The 24,656-nt window shown below is 49.5% G+C and overlaps 1 protein-coding gene across 2 annotated transcripts in view; it reads left to right on the top strand.

The window, feature by feature from the left end:
• Nucleotides 1-24,656, top strand: part of LOC147100497 (alkaline phosphatase-like) — a 120,539-nt gene that overhangs the window by 24,443 nt on the left and 71,440 nt on the right. For both annotated transcript variants that reach the window (XM_085966795.1, XM_085966794.1), the window contains exon 2: nucleotides 20,147-20,285. In XM_085966795.1, the coding sequence (XP_085822921.1) occupies nucleotides 20,225-20,285 (61 nt within the window). In that variant the 5' untranslated portion in view covers nucleotides 20,147-20,224. The remainder of the gene's footprint in view (nucleotides 1-20,146; nucleotides 20,286-24,656) is intronic.

Raw genomic sequence — 24,656 nt, 5'->3', positions numbered from 1 at the left:
TAAATAATCACACAGGCAAATATGCTGGTAAGGCATCATAATCAAACAGGCAAATACCATCACTATTTGCTGATATCATTACATCTCCCTTTCTTAAAACAAAAGTATTTTACTTTTATCTGTAAAAGTGATATGAAGCATAACTGCACCTTTAATCATCACCATGGGAACAGTTCAACATCACTCTGACCCCTTCCATGACTACCTGAATGTGCGCTTCGTTCCTCTGAAGGAAAATGTAACCAAAACATCTATTTCATTATCAAATAGCGATAATCTTTGTATTACTCTGCATTTTAACTGTAACACTTAATGAACTTACATTCTCATTATCATTATCAAGGTTTTTTAACCTTGTTTTGTGTGTTCACATGAAATATGTAAATACCTAGAACTTGAAGAAAGAATAAGATAACATTACTTCCTTCTATAACAAGAGTCCTTAAATTTGCTCAATGAGTCTCTCAGGAGGCTTCACGTGTCTTGAGGATTTTCTGATTGATTGTCCTTGAATCTGAGTTGTTGCCTCAGATGATGATTTCTCAGCTGTGTGATCAGGTTGTTCAACAGTATCAGTCTTTTGACCTGCTGTGTGATCAGGTTGTTCAACAGTATCAGTCTTTTGACTTGCTGTGGCTGGTCCCATGAGAAGATCTCGATGATTTCTTCTCAGAACAGCACCCTCATCTGTCTGAATGGTGTATGATCTTGGTTGAACTTCACTCAGGACAGTTCCCTTCTGAGTCCATATGTTTGTTTTGTCTTTGAACCTTACTTGGTCACCAGTGTGGAGTTCAGGTAGGTTTTGTGTTCCTCTGTCATAGTAGTACTTTTGCTTTTCTTTCTGTTGTTCTTTGAACGTCCTCACTTTCTCCCCCTCTTTAGTTTTCAGGAGGTTCTCCGGGATGGGTAGGTTTGACCTTAGCAGACGTCCCATAAGGAGTTGGGCTGGTGACATACCACACTCGAGCGGCGTTGTGCGGTATACAAGCATGCTCTGGTAGAAGTCAGTTCCACTGTCTTTTGCCTTGTACATCAGTCTTTTCACTGTCTGGACCGATTTTTCCACTAGTCCATTGGACTGTGGAAAGTGAGGACTTGACGTTGTGTGGACAAAGTCCCACTCTTTGGCAAAGTGTCGGAAACTTGCATTGTAAAACTGGGGTCCGTTGTCTGTGAAGACCTCGCTTGCCACGCCATGTCTGGAGAATATGGCTTTCATACATCTTATCACAGCATCTGCAGTGGTGGTGTACAGTCTACAAACCTCTGGATACAGGGAGTAATAGTCTGTGACTACAAGATAGTCCTTCCCTTGACATACGAATAGGTCAGCGCCTACCTTCTGGTAAGGTCTGTCTGGCGCTGGGTGTGGTTTTAGTGGTTCTACCGGATTGCTTGCTCGATATTTCAGGCATATTGTGCAGTTTGACACCTCATTTGTCACATCTTGGTTGATTCGTGGCCAGTACATCACCTCTCGTGCTCTTTTCTTACACTTTTCGATTCCCAGATGTCCTCCATGGATCCTTTTTAGCATCTCTTTTCTCAGACTCTTAGGGATAACTATTTTACTTCCTTTGTAGATGATGTCTTCGACCACTGATAGTTCCGCCCTGCAGTTCCAGTACTCTGCCATGTCAGGTGAGCAGTCTTGCTTCATGTTGGGCCATCCATTCAAGATGCTTTTCTTCAGTCGTCTCATTGTTTCATCTTTGTTTGTCTCAGTCTTTATGAGCTCCATTTTTGCATCTGCTATGGGCAGTGCACTTGTGATCATGTCCACGTAGGCGTTCACTTTTTCATCCATTTTGGTGTTTGCGGGCTCACTTGGGTCTACAGCTCTGGACAACGTGTCTGCTGTATACATCAGCTTACCCGGTGTGTACGCAACATTCAGTGTATAGCGTTGCAGCCTGATCATCATTCTTTGTATTCTAAGCGGACAGTTATTTAGTGGCTTTTGGAACAATGCAATCAAGGGCTTATGGTCAGTCTCTACACTGATTGCTTGTCCTGACACAAACTGGTGAAATCTTTCACAGGCGTATGTGATGCTGAGCAGCTCCTTTTCTATTTGAGCATATCGCGTCTCCGCGTCTGTCATTGAGCGCGATGCATATGCAATAGGTTGCCAGTAGTCATATTTTTGCAGAAGAACAGCACCGAGCCCACTCTGTGATGCATCTGATGATATCTTGATGGGCCTCGCTGGGTCATAAAACCTCAGAACTGGTTCCTCTGTGAGCAGTTTCTTTAGATCGCTCCATGACTTCTCATGCTCATGATTCCATTCCCATTCTATGTTCTTTTCAGTTAGTCTTCTCAGTGGCACCATCTTTTCTGAGAGGTTGGATATGAATTTACCCATGTAGTTGATCATTCCATTAAACCTCTGCACGTCCTTTTTGCATTGTGGCTTTGGCATATTCTCAATGGCGGACACCTTTCTGGGATCTGGTCTGATGCCCTCACTGCTAAGGATATCTCCGACGAATGTCAGTTCTGTCACCCCGAGCTGGCATTTCTCTCTATTCAGCTTCAGGTTTGTTTTCCTTGTTGCTTCCAGCACTTTTTTCAGTCTCTCGTCATGCTCAGTTCTCGTGGTTCCCCATACTATGATGTCATCCATTGATGTATCAACTCCCTCCAGGTGCTCATAGATCATATGGATAGTTTTGTGATACACTTCAGGAGCTGAGGCAATGCCAAATGGTAACCTTAGAAATCTGTACCTGCCAAATGGACTGTTGAATGTGCACAGTCTTGAACTTGCTTCATCCAGTTTCATCTGCCAAAATCCTGATGATGCATCTAACTTGCTGAAATACTTTGCATTTGCAAACTGTGCCATGATTTCCTCACGTGTAGGAAGCTTGAAGTGCTCTCTCTTTATTGCTCTGTTTAGATCTCTTGGATCCAGGCAAATTCTGAGCTTTCCATTCTTTTTGTCCACAACGATGAGGGAACTCACCCACTCAGTTGGCTCATCTATCTTCTGAATCACGTTCAGGCTTTCCACCCTGTCCAACTCTGCCTTCAGTTGCTTTTGGAGAGCAAACTGAACTTTTCTGCATGGATGTATGACCGTTGGCATACTTTTATTTACTCTGATCGTGTGTTCTCCTGGAAGGCAGCCTAGACCCTGAAATAGGTCGTTGTACTCTTTCATGAGTTCATCATAGACTGTCTCTCCTTCGCTTTCCACAACGAGGACTCTCTTTACCAGGTTCAGTCTCTCATAGGCTATTAAACCTAGTATGGCTTGCACATCCTTTGGCACCACGATTGATGCTAGCGTGTACTCTCTGTCCTTGTGTGTCACTTTGACAATGCATCTTCCTTTCACTGGTATATTAGTACCTGAGTATCCTGTCACTTTCACTTTTATTCCATGTATCTTTGGTCTGGGTCTAATTTTCTTAAAATCAGTCTCTGATATCACATTAACTTGTGCTCCAGTATCCAATTTAAATGGAATGTGTATGTCATTCACTTTTAGTGTCAACATCCAGTCTCTTTTTTCTTTTTTGTTTTCAGACACAACATCTACATAGAACTCCTCTATCTCGCTTTCATCTACTGCATGGACCTTGCTGTGTTGCGCTTGGTTCTTACAGCAACGGGCATAATGGTTGTTTTTGTTGCAACTATTGCATGTTTTACCATATGCTGGACACTTTTTTGGTGGATGCTGTGTACCGCATCGACTACATGACTTTCGATTGTCCCTTTCATTTTTGTTCGCTGGCCACGCCTCTTTTTTCACATTGGCGCTCTTTTTGTTAAACGGTTTGTGTCCGTTCATACTCACTGCATCCACGTTGCAGCTACTGTCACTGAACAGCTCCTTTGCCTGCAACCTCACAGTCTCTGTAGCCCTACACAGTGCTATGGCTTTTCCCAGGTCTAGATTTTGCTCTCTTAGCAGTCTTTCCCTTAGACCATTATCTGGAATACCACACACCAGTCTGTCTTTTATCAGCGAGTCTGTCAGTCCCCTAAATTCACATGTTTTGCTTCTGTTTCTCAGTTCAGTCACATACTGATCAATATTCTCTCCCGTTTTCTGTACACATGTGAAAAATCTATGCCTCTCAAACGTCACGTTACGTTTAGGTATGCAGTAGGCCTCAAACTGTTCCATTATTTTATCCAGCTTCATATTGTCTCCATCAGCAGCGAATGTGAAGTTATTATACACCTCCAGCGCTTCATCACCCACGACATGTAAGAACACTGACGCTTTCATTTTATCACTTTTCTTGTCAGCTCCGATTGCCGCTAAATACAACTCCAAACGTTGTTTGAATCTCCTCCAATTTTCAGCCACATTACCTGTCAACTGAAGCTTCGCCGGTGGGTGTAATCCTACCATTTTTTCACTTCGTTAGCTATTCTCCAATGGTAAGTAATGATGTTCTTTTTTGGCTTGCTAATATGTGGAGAGCTGATTTCGCTGGGTAGCTTACTTGCCACTATCTCGTCGAGTTGTTAACTTCAGATTTTTCCTCTTCATCTCTTTCAATCAATTCTGACACCATGTATTGATTTGTATGTGGGTTCATTGACGACACATTCATGAAAGAGAATGACTTTTTATCTAACGCATGTTCAACTCTGTTAACAGCATTACAGGAGACACCATCTTAGAGATCCTTCTAAAACGAAACTGAAACTAAACTCTGCCTCTGTCACATGCCCTCTGCTGGTCAGGCATAAATAATCACACAGGCAAATATGCTGGTAAGGCATCATAATCAAACAGGCAAATACCATCACTATTTGCTGATATCATTACACTTTACAGCCGATGAAGTACTTTTGAAGTGTGGTCAATGTTGAAATGTTGGGAAACGCGGCAACTACTTTGCACACAGCAAGCTCCCACTAACAGCAGTGTGATAATAGTGATGTTGGTGGAGGGATAAATATAGGCCAGAGCACCAGGGAGAACGCCCCTGCTCGTCTTCAAAATAGTGCCATGGGATCATTTACATCCACCCGAGAGGGCAGATAGGGCCTCCGTTTAACGTCTCATCCGGAAAACGGCATCTCCGACAGTGTGGCACTGCCCCAGTGCTGCACTGGAGTGCCAGCTTAGATTATGCGCTTAAGTCTCTTGAACCTACAGCCTTCTTTCTTAGAGGCGAGGGTGCTACCAACTGAGCCATGGCGGATACCTATAGCTGTTCCTACAGCACCAGGAGCTGGTATCGGAAGAGCTTCTGAGAATAATAGTCTGTTGTGGAACTCTTTCCAATGTGGGCCAGTTCCACTGGTTAATTTGTGAAGCAAATTCGGAAATGATGAACCAACTGCTCATGCATGGGATTTGTAAATGTAACATCCCAGTAACTGCAGTCGTGTATTTGTAGCTTCCTGATTCGCCCACACACCTTCCCACCATGCAGCTCTCCAGCTACCTTGGTCAGCATTTATCCCTCAGCCTAACTTGCTAGAACAGTTTATCTGGTTATTTGTCTCACTGATGTTTTGGGAACTTGCTGTGTGCAAATTGCTTGCTGATTCCCTCCATCACAACTGACTTAATTTCAAAAGTAGTTCAATGGCGGTAAAGCGCTTTGGGATGTTCTGAGGCGTTATATAAATGCAAGTCTTGCTCTCTTTCTTTGTCGAGAACTGTGTGCTTGCTGTTAGAGGTAAGTGTGTGAGGCAGAAAATGGATTTTTGTTGTTGATAAAAGCAGCTCTTCCAATGCAGGCCTGATATTGTAGGCCTCCCCAAACCCTGGCTGCAAAGTGGGGCTGGTATTTTGCACCCAGGCAGACTTGCTGTGACAGGTTGGCAATACTCACTGATGTGCCTCAATGAATCCGAGACTCAATGTTAACGGAGCAAAGCAAGGCTTTTATTAACTCAGAAAGTAATACACAGTGGAGAAGTGTCTCTCATCCAGAGATCTGCTGTACTGCCTGTGAGACATGCTGGGGCCTGCTTAAGTAGGGGCCAGGTATGGGTGGAGCCCTACACACAATACAATACAGGTAAGGAAATGAAACTGAAACTAAACTCCCCTGCTTGTCACAGTCACAGGCACAATCAAACACAGAGAATACAGAGTGCCTGATGAATGGCATATTTCATCACACTCACATGCCTGGGACACTCACTGATCAAGAGTGAATGTAAATTTTGATGTATTTTGTGTCCAAGTATGTCTTGAAATACAAAAGGTACATGGTTGTCTGTGAAGGTGACTTCTCTGAAATATGAGTCAGTCAAAACAGATCGGCACTTTAACTTTACACGTTTAAGACAATAAAATTTAGGAGCAGGTGGAACTGAACTTCAAACTCTGGATGATAGTTCTCACATAGCACAAATTCAAATATTCCTTTGTTTAGAATTGGTTTTAATCCTTGGAAGATAAACCGGGGGTCGAGTTCTTTTATCCTTTGCTGAGGCTGGTTCAACAGTGGAATTGAGGGATTTCATGACAAACGCACCAATTAAACCTCTCAACACTGGAATTTGAACAATTCCAAAACAAAGAGAGTTGAGCAGAGGCCATTGGTGCCACGAGTAGGAGGGACATTATTCGGGCCAAGAGTTTAGGATATTTTTTAATCCAGAGATGCGTCTCTATTTGGTTTTCTATCGCTAGTATCTCTGAAGGCTGGGGCATAGTGTGAATAGAAATGAAGTAGCACTCACAGTGCAGCAGGGGTGGGTTTGATGGTCCAAATGTTTAGATGGTGTTGAAGGTTGAGTGAAGAGGTGCCGCCCTTTTTCAGGTTCCCGTATTCAGATATTGGCACACCGATTTGAGGCATGTGACATTGTGGTCAAGCCAATGATTTGCCATTTTCATGGATAAAGAGACAAATAACGGAATATGATCTCCCAAAACACTTGCGTTGTAACCTCAGTTTTACTAGACTGCCTATCTGTGACCAATGTAAAGCCTGTGGGTTGTTTAGTTAATTAATACACAGACTCCAAGAGTAACTTAAAACAAGACTTTACTATTCGAAGGTCAGGGCGAACCTGCCCAATACTTCCTGACACAGCACTTATATACCGGTGTGGTCACCGTTGGTATTACAGTATACAGAAGCCAACAAAGTAGTGCAACACCTAAAGTAGTTCTCTTAAAGGTGGACGGTTACATACAATAGTTCTCTTAAAGGTAAACGGGTACATACACTACAATCCTCCCTTTTTAGCTTACAACATACTGATTCCCCATTAAACATACATTATAACATATATACAACTTTATGCAAGACAGTTCACAGATTCAGTCTCTCTGGAGGTTTCCGGACTCTGTCCGGATAACGCCTCGGTGGTGTCGTAACTTCCGGCGGGGTAGTAGGTGCTTCTGGCAAGGTCGATTCGGCTTGAAGGACAGTGTCAGGTTCATCTGATTCCAGTATTACCAGATCGGAGGTAGGTGTTCTGGGTATCTCTGTCTCAACATTAACCGTGTAAGGTGGTGGAGTAGGTTGGCCATTTGTGGCTGACCCTATGATCTGGTCAACATGGCGCCTTATTATACTGTCCCCAATGTCCACCGTATACATCAATGGCCCTAGCCTTTTTCCGATAGTTCCAGGCTGCCATTTCTCGGTACGGTAGTCCCGGGCCAAAACTTGTTGACCTATCTGAAAAGATCTAGTTGGCCTTTCATTCATGCCCTGGAATTGCCGGTTCTCTACGTCCCTTCTGATGTTTGGCTTAAGCAAATCCAGCCGACATCTTAGTCGTCTATTAAAAAACATCATGGTGGGAATTTGATTTGTGACCGCATGTGTTGCATTCCTGTATGCCAACAAGAAGCTATCCACCTTATGTTGTAAGTTAATGGCTTCATTACCCATGGCCTTTATGGCCTTCTTGAAGGTCTGGACAAACCTTTCAGCCAATCCATTGGAGGCGGGATGGTATGGGGCTGACGTGTAGTGCTTAACCCCATTGCTCTTTAAGAATTTCTTGAATTCTTCGGACACAAATTGCGGTCCATTATCAGAACAGATCTGTTCCGGCAGCCCATTCCTAGCAAACATGGTCCTTAACACTGTGATGGTTTTTTCCGTGGTGGTGGTGGACATCTTTATTACCTCCGGCCACTTGGAGTGTGCATCCACCGCTATTAGAAACATTGAGTCCATAAATGGACCAGCAAAGTCGATGTGTACCCTTTGCCAAGGAGATGAGGGCCACTCCCATGGATGCAGAGGAGCCTGTGGTGGTGTGTTTTGGACCTTCTGGCATCCTAGACAGCTCTTAGTGATTTCTTCGATGTCCCCATCAATGCCTGGCCACCACACGAACGCTCTTGCTAGGTTCTTCATTTTCACTCCACCCAGATGTCCCTCGTGCAGCTCCTTTAACACCTTCTGTTGAAGTTTGGGTGGAATCACCACTCTAGATCCACACATCAGGGTTCCTCGACACACTGACAGCTGTTCTTTTCTCTGCGAAAATGCTGGCAGCGTTGGTTCGCCCTGTGCTGGCCATCCCTCCACCGTTAAATCATAGACTCGTGAGAGAGTCGGGTCATTTCTGGTTTCGTTTTCGATCATCGAATTTGTTACTGGTAGACATTCCACTATGGATGAGTGGAACAGCTCTCCCGGGTCCACTGTAGTCGCTTCTTCTACTATCGGCAATGGCAAGCGCGATAACCCATCAGCATTTCCATGCTGTTTGGACCTTTTGTATTCGATGTCATATTGGTGTGCCCCAAGTAACACGGACCACCTCTGTAACCTTTGCGCTGTCATGGTGGAAACGGCCTTGTTAGGGTTGAATATGGACACCAACGGCTGGTGGTCTGTCAGTAATGTGAACTTCTTGCCCTGCAGGTAATGATTGAATTTCTTTACACCCCACACAAGGCTGAGGGCCTCCCTATCTATTTGAGCATAATTTCGCTCCGCGGAGGTCAATGATCGGGACGTGACTGCCACTGGCCTTTCCGAGCCATTTGGTAACTTGTGTGAAAGTACTGCTCCAATTCCATAGGGGGAAGCATCACAAGCTAGACGAAGAGGTAACGTTGGGTTGAAATGAGCCAACACTTCTTCAGAGGTAATCAACGCCTTGCTTCTGCGAAAGGCCTTTTTACATTCCTCACTCCACTTCCATGGTACTTCTTTCCGCAACAGAGCATTCAGCGGATGCAGCACCGTGGATAGATTCGGCAGAAACTTGTGATAATAATTAATCAACCCCAAGAATGATCTTAACTGTGATACGTTTTCCGGAGCGGGGTCCTTCACGACAGCTTCTATCTTGTCAGGTGACTTGTGCAGCCCCTCTCGGTCAATGACATGACCGCAGTACGAGATCCGTTTTTGGAAGAACTCACATTTCTTGCGATTAACTCGAAGGCCATATTCCTTCAACCTAGTGAGCACCAGTTTCAAATTTGTGAGGTGTTCTTCCTCATCCTCTCCCGTAATCAGGATATCGTCTAAGTAACACTGCGTGCTTGGAATTACTTGTAATACCTGCTCCATGGCCCTCTGCCAAATTGCTGGAGCCGAAGCTACCCCAAAAACCAATCTATTATAACGATACAAGCCTCTGTGTGTGTTGATGGTGAGGTACTGACGCGACTCTTCCTCGACTTCCATTTGTAAGTATGCCTGTGCCAGGTCTATCTTGGTGAAGTGTTTCCCTCCAGCCAACGAAGCAAAGATATCTTCAATCCGCGGAAGCGGGTATTGTACCGTGTGAAGCACCGGATTCACTGTAATCTTGAAGTTTCCGCAGATGCGGATCTTCCCCGGTCCCCCTGGCTTGTTACTTGGTGAAGACTTCATGACGGGAACAATGGGCGTGGCCCACTCACTCCAGTCCACTTTTGACAGTACCCCTGATCGTTCAAGTTCTTCCAGTTCTGCCTCCACAGCAGGTCGTATCGCGTAAGGTACCGATCTGGCTTTGAAAAATTTTGGGCTTGCATGTTCTGCAATCTTAACCTTTGCTTTAATTCCTCGCAGTGTTCCCAGTCCTTGCTGGAATACCTCTTTAGCTTCGTCTAATATTCCGGACAACCGTTCAGGTTTGACATCTTCCTTTCACATCTACCGTCATGGTGTTTAGTGAATGCCAGTCTATCTTTATTTTCCTGATCCACTCCCGTCCCAGAAGTGGTGGACCTCCCTCAGGCAACACATACAGGTCCATCCTTTGGTGCTCTTTGTCCTTGTATCTCACCTTGACTTCTATCTTTCCGATGGGGTATACTTTGTGCCCCGTGTATGTCTTCAATACTAGTTCCGTATCCCGTAGGGGAATATACTTGAATAACTTTTTATAATCATGCTTATTCATGACCGTCAACGCCAATCCGGTGTCCACTTCCATTTTCACTTGGACTTTTGCAATCTGTAGTGTGACCCAGATAGCTTGTCGGTCAGCTTCATTACTCACATTGTGAATTCTCAGACTATCCAGTTCCTTGCAGTTGGAGTGTGAGTCCGAATTCTGTTCTTCCGGACTCTTCCTAGTCACCTCATGTACCTTTCTGTACCTCTTTTGTGGTGACTCATTATTGTTGGTCTTCTTTCCTGACCGGCATACCTTAGCTATGTGACCGAGCTTGCCACATTTCCTACATTCCTGGTTTTTAAACCAGCATTGGTTCTGGTCGTGTGTTGTCTTCCCACAACGATAGCATTTCGTTGTACCCGAAGTAATTTGCTGCACCCTGAGTGCCGCTGCCTTTAGCTGCATTTCCGCCGTTCCTTTCGCTGCGGCTTCGTTCGATGCAGCAATAAGGACAGCCTTCTCAAGTGTAAGATCGTTCTCTTCGAGCAGTCGTTTTTGTGTTTCTTCCTTCGACATTCCGCACACGAATTTGTCTCGCAACGCCTCTGTCAGATTCCCTCCAAACTGGCAGTGTTTCGCTAGTCTACGCAGTTCGACCAAGTATTCTGCGTTGCTTTCGTCTTTCCTTTGCGTTCTCGCATAGAATTTGAATCGTTCCGCCAACATCAACGGTGTGGGGTTCAAGTGATCCTTCAGAACAGTCACAATATCATCGAAAGTCTGATCCGTCGGTTTAGCTGGTGCTAGTAGATGCTTCAAGAGCTCGTATGTCTTCGCGCCCATCGAGTTTAGCAAGGTTATAGCTTTGTCATCTTCTTCTATTTTATTGGCCTCACAATAGATCTCAATGCGTTCCACATACGTGGCCCAGTCTTCTACCTCGGAATTAAAATCGTTGATGTTACCACGCTTAGGCATCTTCCTCTCTTCCTGATAACACCACGAATTATTTCTTTAAATTTTCTTTTTTTTTCCAAGATGGCGGTTCACGCGAAAATGGCGGTTTCCCGCGCTTATCTTCTCTCCCCGCCCACTTCAATGGCGGTTCCCCGCTTCTGTCTTCTTCTCCGCCTAATGGCGGCTTCCCGCGTTTCTTCCCCTGGCGGGAGGGGTACACTTTCCCCACGGGCGACGGCCGCTGGCTTTCAGGTTCACAGCCTGCGCGTCGGCATCAGTGCTTTCCCTTTTCTCGGCAGGGCAACTGGCGCTGGGTACACCCCGTTGACGGCGAACAGTTTCAGCTGCTGGGCTGGCTCTCGCTCAGTTCCCCTTGCTCGGGCTCTGTCCCTCTCCCGCTCGCTCGGCTCTACCGGCGCTGGGTACACCCCGTTGACGGAGAACAGTTTCAGCCGCTGGACTGGCTCTCGCTCAGTCTCCCTTGGTCGGCTCTGCCTCTCCCGCTCGCTCGGCTCCCAATCGCGCCTCCCAGCCCTCTCGCAGTCCGGTGCTTCCCTCCCCGGCTGCGGCTGAGTTTATCTCTTCCCGCGCCTACGTTCCCGGTCGCAGCACTTCGTGGCTTCGGTCGCTGCCCGGCCTTTTTCGCCGGTCGCGGTCTAGCCGTCTCACGACGCCGTTGCGTCCCCAGCCTGTCTGTACCGCGGCTTCCTTGCTCCATGCTGCCCCAGTCTCAGCGCCTCTGGGCCCGACTTCTGTCCGGCTCCTTTCCCCCTCGACCGTGGTCGAGTGCACCGCCCTTATCCTCCGGTTATTCTTTTTACTTTTCCCTTACTCACAGTCACCGTGGCCGCCTTGCTTCTCGTGCTGATCGGCTCACTCCTCACCGTGGCAGAAGGGACAGTCAGTGCCTGTTGCTGATGGAAGTCTTTGTCTCTGAATTCTTCCTCCTTTCCAGCTCTGCAGACTCGAGTTTTCTCCCAGCAGAATGACGAGGGCGGTTGCCTCTTCTCGACGCTCGTTAACTGCTTCGGAATTATTGTTGCCGCAGGGTACGATCGGACTCGTCGCCACTGTAAAGTCTGTGGGCTGTTTAGTTAATTAATACACAGACTCCAAGAGTAACTTAAAACAGGACTTTACTATTCGAAGGTCAGGGCGAATCTGCCCAATACTTCCTGACACAGCACTTATATACCGGTGTGGTCACCGTTGGTATTACAGTATACAGAAGCCAACAAAGTAGTGCAACACCTAAAGTAGTTCTCTTAAAGGTGGACGGTTACATACAATAGTTCTCTTAAAGGTAGACGGGTACATACACTACAACCAAGGTGCAGATGAGCCAGAAATGTCCCTGTTTGAATATTGTGAAAACACATTCCATCGAATTTGGCTGCTGCCGAAAACTCGGAACCATTATCCTTGTTCCATCTTCCTTCCCGGCTGAGCCCGTCACTGCGCAGCCTTGGTGTCCTCTTTGATGCTGAGCTAAGCTTCAAACCCCTCGCACTATCCATCGTAAAGATCCCTTGCTTTCCAATCTGTAGCATTGCCTGCCTCCTTCCTAACCTCTTCTCTGCGGCCACTGAAACCGTTGCCCACACTTTTTTGTGATATCAGACTCGACCTCTTCAACTGTTCTGGGCACTCCTGCTTCCCTGTCCCATTCTCACTGGCTTCTGAAGTCCCACCCTTGCTCTAACTTGTCCAAAAAATCCGCCACCCCCACCCCATCCTTCACCAAGTCCCTCTTAGCCCCTTGCCCATGCCCCTTGCCCCACTGACCTCCACTGGCTCCACCTTTCGTAATGCACTGACTCCAAAGTCTTTGTCCTTGTCTTCGACCCCATCCTGGCCTTGCCCACTCGACAGTTGCAACCTCCTCCAACCCTGTGCTGTGCTGAGGCAGTTGAGTAAACCACAACATTCAATCAACAAATGGTTATATCCTCCAGGAAACATCTCCGGCCATTGCAAATGCTCTGTTTCAAATGTGTGTGAAATATCCACCGTAGGTGAATTAAATCAGAAAGGCTATTTAAACGCATACAGACACACAGGATAGAGACAGATCTCTCTGGCCAGCCACGAAATCTTTGAGGTAGTGTAAGACACAGAGAGATCCCTTTCGAGTCTGCAAGAGGGAGGGACACTCCATACTGAGGGTCAAATGTGAGCAGCTTGTAAATCTAGGGGCCAGATGGACTCGGGACATCCCATCTATCTTTTGTACACAGCGGTATCACATGGACGTATCATGAGAATGACCTGTGAGTGAAGGACACATCGGGGTCAGTTTTAACTTGGGGTGGGAATAAGGGGGGGAGGGGGCCAAAGCGAGTGGCAATTCGTCTGCCCACCTCCCCCCTCCCCCCCCCTGGAGTGTGAGGCCCAGAAGATTTTAACTCTCGGGCCTCATTTGGATAACTTAAAACTGTCGGGAATGACGTCAATGCCAGTGGGCAAGAGTGGAAAGGGGGGTGGTGGGGGTGGTAGAGGTCAGGCAGCCGCCGGGCACCATGGGAACACTCCCCGGGCAAGGTAAGTGAGGAAGGTGGGGGATTAGGAATGATTGTCACTGGGGAGGAAGTGGGGGCCTGGGGAGGCCCAAGGTATCCTTGCAGGGCCCGGGTTGGGGGGAGCACCCGTGCTCCTCCTGGCCCACACGGATTCCATGTAAAACTGAGCTTGGTCTCCTCTGGCCACTCTGTGTACTTCCGCCATGGTGGAGATGTTGGGGTTGGCCCCGTGCAGGTCTGCTGAATGTGGAAGTTAAAATCCTGTCGTGGTGCCAATGACATCATTGGGCCGCGGCTTTCAGATTGAAATGAGGCCCCCGTCTGCCTCCCGTGGGAGTCTCGGGCGTCTTCAGAGTCGGTGAAGATAAAATGTCGGCGGGCGGGAACGGCGGGGCCTCGGGACGGTAAGTGGACTCGGCCTGACCTTAACCCCTCCCTCATGCACCATTCCCCCTGGGCGAGGGGAGGATAAAATCGAGCCCATTATCTAGACTGACACTTGAGTAGCGTGCGGTGGGAGTGCTGCATTGTGGGAGGTGACCTCCATCAGATGAGATGCTCAAACGAGGTCCCTTCTGCCTGTTTGGCTGCTTGAAGTGAACACTAAAAATGCCACGGCATTATTTGAAGAAAATAATTTTCCTGATGCCCTGACCAACATTCCTTTCCTCGATCAACCAACAGCTTAACTGGTCATTCATTTCATTGCTATTTGTGGGATCTTGCCATGTGCAAAATGGCTGCTGTGTTTACCCACATAACAACAGTCAGTGCATAATTGAACTCATCCTCCTATGTGATGTGCTTTGTAATGTTTCTGAGCGATGCAGAAAGTCCCATGTAAATGCTTCTTTTTTTCACGTGTTGCTGGATCTGTTCTTTGTGATTTTTAACTAGCGCATGGCTAAACCTATAATCCAGTAAGATAATATGGGTACCAGCCTAGACTAACAGTTCACTGTGAAGGAGCCTCTCCACTATATCCAGCTGAATTTCTAATCAGCAATCCTGCCGAGATGGAAAGGCAGGGGTTTGGGTGATATTTCAGCTCTGGTGAGTGTAGCTATTTGAGAAACACCAGCTGGCTTTGAATAAACTGCAGAAAATGACAAATTGAAACGGAACAGGAATTTGAGTATTTATTCATTTTCCAGTGAGGTGTTAGGGCTCTGGGACGGCCTGGCATGCTGAGCGCCCTCTCTCTGCTGTGTGACTGCTATTATTCCCAGTATTAGTTCTTCATACTTCATTAGTTCTCTGCTATGTCCAGAATGAAGAAAATCCCATAATTTACCCTGCATAACAAAGGGTTCAGTTTAAAGCATACCCTGTGAAATGGCTGCCTTCATTGTAAAGGTTATGTTAAGTTCTTTGTGGATTGGGGGAGTCATTCCATTGCTTTATTAGGCTGACGTACATTTTTCATTTGGAAGAACCTGTCCTGTGAACTGCTTGTAATGGGTTAAGTCGTTAAAACCCTCCGAGTCAGAAGGTCATGGGCTCAAGGCCCGCTCCAGAGTTTTGAGGGCATCATCTAGGCTGACCGTTCAGTGCAGCACTGAGGGAAACGCTGAGTGCAGGAAGTGCCGTCTATCTGATGAGACGTTAAACCTGTTTGCCCTGTCAGGTGGATGCAAAAGATACCATGGCACTGTTCAAGTAAGAGTTGGGGAGTTCTCCCTTATTTCTTGGCGAATATTTATCCCTCAACCAACACCAATAAAAAAAGATTTAAAAGATTATTAGGTCATTTATCTCGTGGTTTGTGAGATCTTGCTGTGCGCAATTTGGCTGCTGCGTTTCCTACAGTGCAACAGTGACTGCACTTCAAAAAAACCTTTATTGGCTGTAAAGCGCTTGCGATCTCATAAAGTTGTGAAAGGCTCTATATAAATACACGGGCCTAGAAATTCAGGACACTCTGGTAAGTATTCCCCTGCTCTTCTAGGAATTCCGAGATCTTTTATGTCCATCCGAGAAGGCAGACAGGGCTCACCTGAAAGGTAGCACCTCCGACAGCGCAGCGCTCCCTCAGCACTGCACTGGAGTGTCAGCCTAAGCTTTGTGTTCAAGCCTTTGGAGCGAGACTTGAACCCACGACCTTCTGACCCAGAGTGCTACCAACTGAGCCAAGGCCGACACTTTAACGATCACAAGACCCGAATGGATGAGGAAGGCCATTTGGCCCATCTCAGCCCATCCATCCAGAATGACCCCACTCTCTCGCCATCCATTGCAGCATCTTATTGTTTCTTAAATGATCCCAGGATTTTCACCTCCCCAACTCTGCCCACATGTCAATTACTGTGCCAAAAAGATCCTCCTCAAGTTACCTTTTTACTAGTTTGAACTTGTCGCCTTGTCCTAAACTCGCAGTTTAGTTTAAAGGAGTGTTCTGGATTAAACTGTTCCGTACCATTTACTATCTTATAAACCTTTAAGATCACGCCTCAAACGCCTCCTTTCCTGACTGAAAAGCCTGAGTCTCTCCAGTGTCTCCCTCCTAAATCAGAGCCCTGACACTGGAGAACAGACTTGGGCCCTTCTCCGCACTGCCCCCTCACTGCCCCCTCACTGCCTCCTCACTGCCCCCTCACTGCCCCCTCACTGCCCCCTCACTGCCTGCGCACTGCCTCCTCACTGCCCCCTCACTGCCCCCTCACTGCCCCCTCACTGCCTCCTCACTGCCCTCTCACTGCCCCCTCACTGCCTGCGCACTGCCTCCTCACTGACCCCTCACTGCCCCCTCACTGCCCCCTCACTGCCTCCTCACTGCCCCCTCACTGCCCCCTCACTGCCCCCTCACTGCCTGCGCACTGCCTCCTCACTGCCCCCTCACTGCCTCCTCACTGCCCCCTCACTGTCTCCTCACTGCCCCCTCACTGCCCCCTCACTGTCTCCTCACTGCCCCCTCACTGCCCCCTCACTGCCACCTCACTGTCTCCTCACTGCCCCCTCACTGCCCCCTCACTGCCCCCTCACTGCCCCCTCAGTCTCCTCACTGCCCCCTCACTGCCTCCTCACTGCCCCCTCACTGCCCCCTCACTGACTCCTTGCTGCCCCCTCACTGCCTCCTCACTGCCCCCTCACTGACCCCTCACTGCCCCCTCACTGCCCCCTCACTGTCTCCTCACTACCTCCTCACTACCTCCTCACTGCCCCCTCACTGACCCCTCACTGTCTCCTCACTACCTCCTCACTGCCCCCTCACTGCCTCCTCACTGCCTCCTCACTACCTCCTCACTGCCCCCTCACTGCCCCCTCACTGCCTCCTCACTGCCTCCTCACTGTCCCCTCACTGACCCCTCACTGACCCCTCACTGCCCCCTCACTGCCTCCTCACTGCCCCCTCACTGTCTCCTCACTGCCCCCTCACTGCCCCCTCACTGCCCCCTCACTGTCTCCTCACTGCCCCCTCACTGTCTCCTCACTGCCCCCTCACTGCCCCCTCACTGACTCCTCACTGCCCCCTCACTGCCCCCTCACTGACCCCTCACTGACCCCTCACTGCCCCCTCACTGCCCCCTCACTGCCTCCTCACTACCTCCTCACTGCCCCCTCACTGCCCCCTCACTGCCTCCTCACTGTCCCCTCACTGCCCCCTCACTGCCTCCTCACTGCCCCCTCACTGTCTCCTCACTGTCTCCTCACTGCCCCCTCACTGCCCCCTCACTGCCCCCTCACTGTCTCCTCACTGCCCCCTCACTGCCCCCTCACTGCCCCCTCACTGACTCCTCACTGCCCCCTCACTGCCCCCTCACTGCCCCCTCACTGTCTCCTCACTGCCCCCTCACTGCCCCCTCACTGCCCCCTCACTGCCCCCTCACTGTCTCCTCACTGCCCCCTCACTGCCCCCTCACTGACTCCTCACTGCCCCCTCACTGCCCCCTCACTGCCCCCTCACTGTCTCCTCACTGTCTCCTCACTGCCCCCTCACTGCCCCCTCACTGCCCCCTCACTGCCCCCTCACTGCCTCCTCACTGCCCCCTCACTGCCCCCTCACTGCCCCCTCACTGCCCCCTCACTGCCTGCGCACTGCCTCCTCACTGCCCCCTCACTGCCCCCTCACTGCCCCCTCACTGCCTCCTCACTGCCCCCTCACTGCCCCCTCACTGCCTGTGCACTGCCTCCTCACTGACCCCTCACTGCCCCCTCACTGCCCCCTCACTGCCTCCTCACTGCCCCCTCACTGCCCCCTCACTGCCCCCTCACTGCCTGCGCACTGCCTCCTCACTGCCCCCTCACTGCCTCCTCACTGCCCCCTCACTGTCTCCTCACTGCCCCCTCACTGCCCCCTCACTGTCTCCTCACTGCCCCCTCACTGCCCCCTCACTGCCACCTCACTGTCTCCTCACTGCCCCCTCACCGCCCCCTCACCGCCCCCTCACTGCCCCCTCAGTGCCCCCTCACTGCCCCCTCACTGACTCCTCGCTGCCCCCTCACTGCCTCCTCACTGCCCCCTCACTGACCCCTCACTGCCCCCTCACTGCCCCCTCACTGTCTCCTCACTACCTCCTCACTACCTCCTCACTGCCCCCTCACTGACCCCTCACTGTCTCCTCACTACCTCCTCACTGCCCCCTCACTGCCTCCTCACTGCCTCCTCACTGCCTCCTCACTACCTCCTCACTGCCTCCTCACTGCCTCCTCACTGTCCCCTCACTGACCCCTCACTGACCCCTCACTGCCCCCTCACTGCCTCCTCACTGCCCCCTCACTGTCTCCTCACTGCCCCCTCACTGCCCCCTCACTGCCCCCTCACTGTCTCCTCACTGCCCCCTCACTGTCTCCTCACTGCCCCCTCACTGACTCCTCACTGCCCCCTCACTGACCCCTCACTGACCCCTCACTGACCCCTCACTGCCCCCTTACTGCCCCCTCACTGTCTCCTCACTGCCCCCTCACTGCCCCCTCACTGCCCCCTCACTGCCCCCTCACTGTCTCCTCACTGCCCCCTCACTGCCCCCTCACTGACTCCTCACTGCCCCCTCACTGCCCCCTCACTGTCTCCTCACTGCCCCCTCACTGCCCCCTCACTGCCCCCTCACTGACTCCTCACTGCCCCCTCACTGCCTCCTCACTGCCCCCTCACTGCCCCCTCACTGCCCCCTCACTGCCTCCTCACTGCCCCCTCACTGCCCCCTCACTGCCTCCTCACTGCCCCCTCACTGACCCCTCACTGTCTCCTCACTACCTCCTCACTGCCCCCTCACTGCCCCCTCACTGCCCCCTCACTGTATCCTCACTACCTCCTCACTGCCCCCTCACTGCCTCCTCACTACCTCCTCACTGCCTCCTCACTGCCCCCTCACTGACCCCTCACTGCCCCCTCACTGCCTCCTCACTGCCCCCTCACTGTCTCCTCACTGCCCCCTCACTGCCCCCTCACCGTCTCCTCACTGCCCCCTCACTGCCCCCTCACTGTCTCCTCACTGCCCCCTCACTGCCCCCTCACTGACTCCTCACTGCCCCCTCACTGCCCCCTCACTGTCTCCTCACTGCCCCCTCACTGCCCCCTCACTGCCCCCTCACTGACTCCTCACTGCCCCCTCACTGCCCCCTCACTGCCTCCTCACTGCCCCCTCACTGTCTCCTCACTGCCCCCTCACTGCCCCCTCACTGACTCCTCACTGCCCCCTCACTGCCCCCTCACTGCCCCCTCACTGACTCCTCACTGCCCCCTCACTGCCTCCTCACTGCCCCTCACTGCCCCCTCACTGCCCGCTCAGTGCCCCCTCACTGCCCCCTCACTGCCCCCTCACTGACTCCTCGCTGCCCCCTCGCTGCCCCCTCGCTACCCCCTCACTGCCCCCTCACTGCCCCCTCACTGCCCCCTCACTGACTCCTCACTGCCCCCTCGCTGCCCCCTCGCTGCCCCCTCGCTACCCCCCTCGCTGCCTCCTCGCTGCCCCCTCGCTGCCCCCTCGCTGCCCCCTCGCTGCCTCCTCGCTGCCCCCTCGCTGCCCCCTCGCTGCCCCCTCACTGCCCCCTCGCTGCCCCCTCGCTGCCCCCTCACTGCCCCCTCACTGCCTCCAGCACTGAACTGTCCCTCTTGTTTCTCAGTAATCCGAACTGGGGGCAGTCCGCAAGGTGCGATCTGACCAGAGCCCTGTACGGTTTGATCATGATTTCCCTTCATCTGCATTAAATTTCACCTGCCATTATTCTGCCCACTCACATTTTGTTTTGCTCACCCTGTAATCTAGGATCTGCTTTCTCTGATTCCACTGCCCCTCCTAGCTTAACATCATCTGAAAAGGTGAACACTATTGCTTTGAGTCACTGATGCAAATTCGAAGCAGTATTTGCTTCAACATGCAGGGTTAGGAATAGATCCACATGGCTTGTTAATTAACTGAATGTATGAATCTAGATCTCGAGTGACACACAACTCAATAGGTTGGTTTTTGCCTCCTTTTTCTTAGGGAACAGCCGAGCAGTTTCACACAAATCTCGCTGGGAATTGGATCATTGAAGGCAGAATTAGTTGTCTTGGAAGTACAATGAAGATTCCACTGCTGCTGCTAATTGCCAATCTAAATCTCGTCTGTGGATTCATCCCAGGTACAGTCATTTAATAAAACCCGGCTTCATTAAACCCGTTGACCACAGGTTTTTTTTTAGTCTTGTAGCCAAAATAAAACCAAGGATTTCATGCTGGATGTTGCATAAGTACAATGAAATATTTTTAAAATCGTTTCTTTGTGAACTGCACTTTGTTGAACCTCCTGTCTGTGTACCCTCCTCCAGCCCTACAATCCTCGAGAGATCTGCGCTCCTCCAATTCTGGCCTCTTGTGCATTCCCGTTTTTAATCGCCCCGGCAACCGTGCCTCCAGCTGCCTAGGCCCTAAACTCTGGAATTCCCTCCCTAAACCTCTCCGCCTCTCTACCCCTCTCTCCTCCTTTAAGACGCTCATTAAAACCTCATCGGCCCTAATATCCCCTAATGTGGCTTGGTGTCAAATTTTGTTTGATAACGCTCCTGTGAAGCGCCTTGGGATGTTTTACTACATTAAAGGCACTGTACAAATACAAGTTGTTGTTGGGCTTCCCTGGTCCAGGACCATATCCAGGCAGAGCTGACCTATTCTCAGCCCTCTGCCCCTATTCATTCAAAGGCACTTCAGACTGAGCTGTGCTGATTTGCCCCTGTTTTTTCCCCGCCCCCTTTCTCTGAGGCGAAGTCCCATCCTATGATGGAGCAACTCAGTTGCCAACAGGTGTGTAGAGCCAGAGGATGTAGGTGGGGTTTTAAATGAATTTTTTGCATCTGTGTTCACTATGGAGAAAGACGATGCAGACATAGAAATCGGGCAAGGGGACTGTGACATACTTGAACATATTAGCATCGAGAGGGAGGAGGTGCTAGCGGTTTTAGCGGGCCAAAAAGTGGATAAATCCCCAGGCCCGGACGAGATGTATCCCAGGCTGCTGTGGGAGGCAAGGGAGGAGATTGCAGGGGCTCTGACACTAATTTTCAGAACCTCTCTGGCCACAGGGGATGTACCAGAGGACTGGAGAACAGCTAACGTAGTACCATTATTCAAGAAGGGTAGCAGGGATAAACCAGGGAATTACAGGCCAGTGAGTCTAACATCTGTGGTGGGGAAATTATTGGAAAAAATTCTGAGGGACAAAATTAATCTCCACTTGGAGAGGCAAGGATTAATCGGGAATAGTCAGCATGGCTTTGTCAAGGGTAAATCATGTCTAACAAATCTGATCGAATTTTTCGAGGGGGTGACTAGTGGGGTGGATGAGGGAAATGCTGTGGATGTGGTGTACATGGACTTCAGTAAAGCTTTTGACAAAGTCCCACATAGGAGACTGGTCAAGAAGGTAAGAGCCCATGGGATCCAGGGTGCCTTGGCGCGTTGGATCCTAAACTGGCTGAGTGGCAGGAGGCAGAGGGTGATGGTCGAAGGTTGCTTTTGTGACTGGAAGCCTGTGTCCAGTGGGGTACCTCAGGGATCGGTGCTGGGTCCCTTATTGTTTGTGATCTACATAAATGATTTGGATGAAAATGTAAAAGGTATGATCAGTAAGTTCGCAGACACGATGGGCCGAAGGGCCTCTTTCTGTGCTGTAAAACTCTATGACTCTATGACTCTATGACACGAAAATTGGTGGGGTGGTAAATTGCGAGGAGGAAAGCCTCCGGCTACAGGACGATATAAACGGGTTGGTCAGATGGGCGGAAAAGTGGCAAATGGAATTTAACCCTGAAAAGTACGAGGTGATGCATTTTGGACGGACAAATAAGGCAAGGGAATACACAATGAGTGGTAGGACCCTAGGAAGTACAGAGGGTCAGAGGGACCTTGGTGTACATGTACATAGATCCCTGAAGGCAGCGGAGCAGGTAGATAAGGTGGTTAAAAAGGCATATGGGATACTTGCCTTCATTAGCCGAGGCATAGAATATAAGAGCAGGGAGGTTATGATGGAGCTGTACAAAACGCTGGTGAGGCCACAGCTGGAGTACTGTGTGCAGTTCTGGTCGCCTCACTATAGGAAGGATGTGATTGCTTTGGAGAGGGTGCAGAGAAGATTCACCAGGATGTTACCTGGGATGGAGCGCCTCAGCTATGAAGAGAGGCTGGACAGGCTGGAGTTGTTTTCCTTGGAGCAGAGAAGGCTGAGGGGGGACCTGATTGAGGTGTACAAAATAATGAGGGGCATAGATAGGGTAGATAAAGAGGAACTTTTCCCCTTAGTGGGGGGGTCAATAACAAGGGGGCATAGATTCAGGGTAAGGGGCAGGAGATTTAGAGGGGATTTGAGGAGGAACTTTTTCACCCAGAGGGTGGTTGGAATGTGGAACTCAATGCCTGAAAGGGTGGTGGAGGCAGGAACCCTCACAACATTCAAGAAGCATTTGGATGAGCACTTGAAATGCCATTGCATACAAGGCTATGGACCAAATGCTGGAAAATGGGATTAGACTGGACAGGGATGGATGGGCGGCGCAGACACGATGGGCCGAAGGGCCTCTTTCTGTGCTGTAAAACTCTATGACTCTATGAGGTACCGACACTGATTTGGTACTGTGTGGGCAATGGGTGCGGGAACCACACTCAGCACAGACCTTGTAGGTGCACGTGGATCATGATTGTCTTTTGCACAATTTAAAGATCTTCAGTAGCACACTAGTCTGCTCCCTGAGGAGGATCCCACTGTGGTGTCAGACGAGAGGCCGACAGCCTGTGAGACTGAGAACCAGCTTGCTGGAATTTTTCAACATTTTTTCAAGGGAACACAACAGCGAAGAAATGTTCGGTGGTTATGATCTAAGGGCTATGGTTCCAGTCGTTATTTTTCTGATGTTTATTACTCAATGAACCCAACTGCTATTTTCTTGCTGGCATTACAGAAACAGGAGTTGGCCATTCAGCCCCTCGAGCCTGTTCTGCCATTCAATTAGACCATGGCTGATCTATAACTGAACTCCATTTACCTGCCTTGGTTCTGTAACCTTTAACACCCTTGCCTAACAAAAATCATCTATTATATCGATATTTGAGATTTTGTGTTTGTATCTTCAAGCCATCAGCCTCTGCCCTTCACCCTAAATTCTGGCTCTGTTCCTGCCAGGGTAATTATGTCAACCCAACACTCCTGGGCTACGAATGTTTTAATGCTGTCTTCACTATTTCTTCCACATGACAGGTTGACAGATCATTAGCCCTGTGGTTTGAAGAGACTTAAATATTTCAAACCCTGTATGATGTTTTGGAATATGATGTGTGAGCGCTCATCCTGATCTGCCAGTGATTACGATCTGTGCTTCTCCTCCTAAAGCTGGAGGCTGTAAACACTGTAAATAGTGCTTTCATAGCTCGTGCCCATTTCAGCTGAAATCGGTACCGATTGTGTGAATTGACACTTCTCATTCATTTTAACACAATGGGATTGGAGCCTGATCAGTGTAACGTTGCACTTTTTGACTGATGTAGCGTTACAGTAGCTGCAGTTTCATTGTTTACTAAGAAAAAACATGAGAGTCAACACAGATGTAGCCATGTTCATGTGTTGCAAGGAGGGGGGGGGGCACCCACTTTAGCTGGCAGTATCTCCGTATATGAATGTGGGTATTTAGTTTCGGCGAAAACTATTACAATTCGTAGTTGTGGATATTCTCGCAGGATATGGTCACCTGGCACTCGCGGTCTTTCACGAGATGAGTTTCTTCAACAAAACCTTCAAGATGTCTGAGATTCCCATCATGCTGTTCTGCCCCCCCACTCAATCGCCTGAAAACTAACCCCTCGCCTTGATTATTTGGTATTTTTTTCAGATCTTTATTAAGCTCCATACATGTTCCGAGAGTTTGTTGAGAATATCAGCAGTATTTATTTGTAGCATTTGCATCTTCTTTTGTTAAAATGGCCTTCTTCGTGCATTTATACACCATCCCTGGGCTCACCTAACTCTTTGGAAGAAAAGATTTTCACTCAACTTGTTCTTGATTTCATTTTGAAAACTCCCTGCTGAGGTCTGACCTAGAAACTTTAAAGTTTACCCATCTTGAATATCTTGTCTTTTTTACCCCTATTCTTCACCAAAATCCTTCCTCTTACTAGACCCTTGGTGCCTTTTGAAAGCAGACTTGCTCTAAAGGTCTATTTAACCTATCATTTCAGTCACGAGCTGATCAGGAGGCCTGATTGGCTGTTGAAAATAGACATGCTGGGAGTTGTCCGTGTGCCCAATTTAAATTCATTCTTAAACAACCAGACCTCCCCCCATCGCAGTGCAACTGATAGATACTTCCGTCTGATTTCTGAGCAAAATCTATGGGCTGTGATTTTCTGCTTCGAGGCGGCTTGGGAGCGGGTCAGCTGCCTTCTGGGTTCCAGTCCTGCCCCCAACTACATCCGGCCCACAGACGTAATTTTACGTCAGTTGGCCTCGTTAAGCCTGCCTTGCAGGC

The sequence above is a fragment of the Somniosus microcephalus genome, chromosome 25 (genome assembly GCF_052327205.1).
Source record: "Somniosus microcephalus isolate GS21.2 chromosome 25, FLI_Smic_1.0, whole genome shotgun sequence".
Taxonomy (NCBI): Eukaryota; Metazoa; Chordata; class Chondrichthyes; order Squaliformes; family Somniosidae; genus Somniosus; species Somniosus microcephalus.
This window is presented reverse-complemented; position numbering and strand designations above follow the sequence as displayed.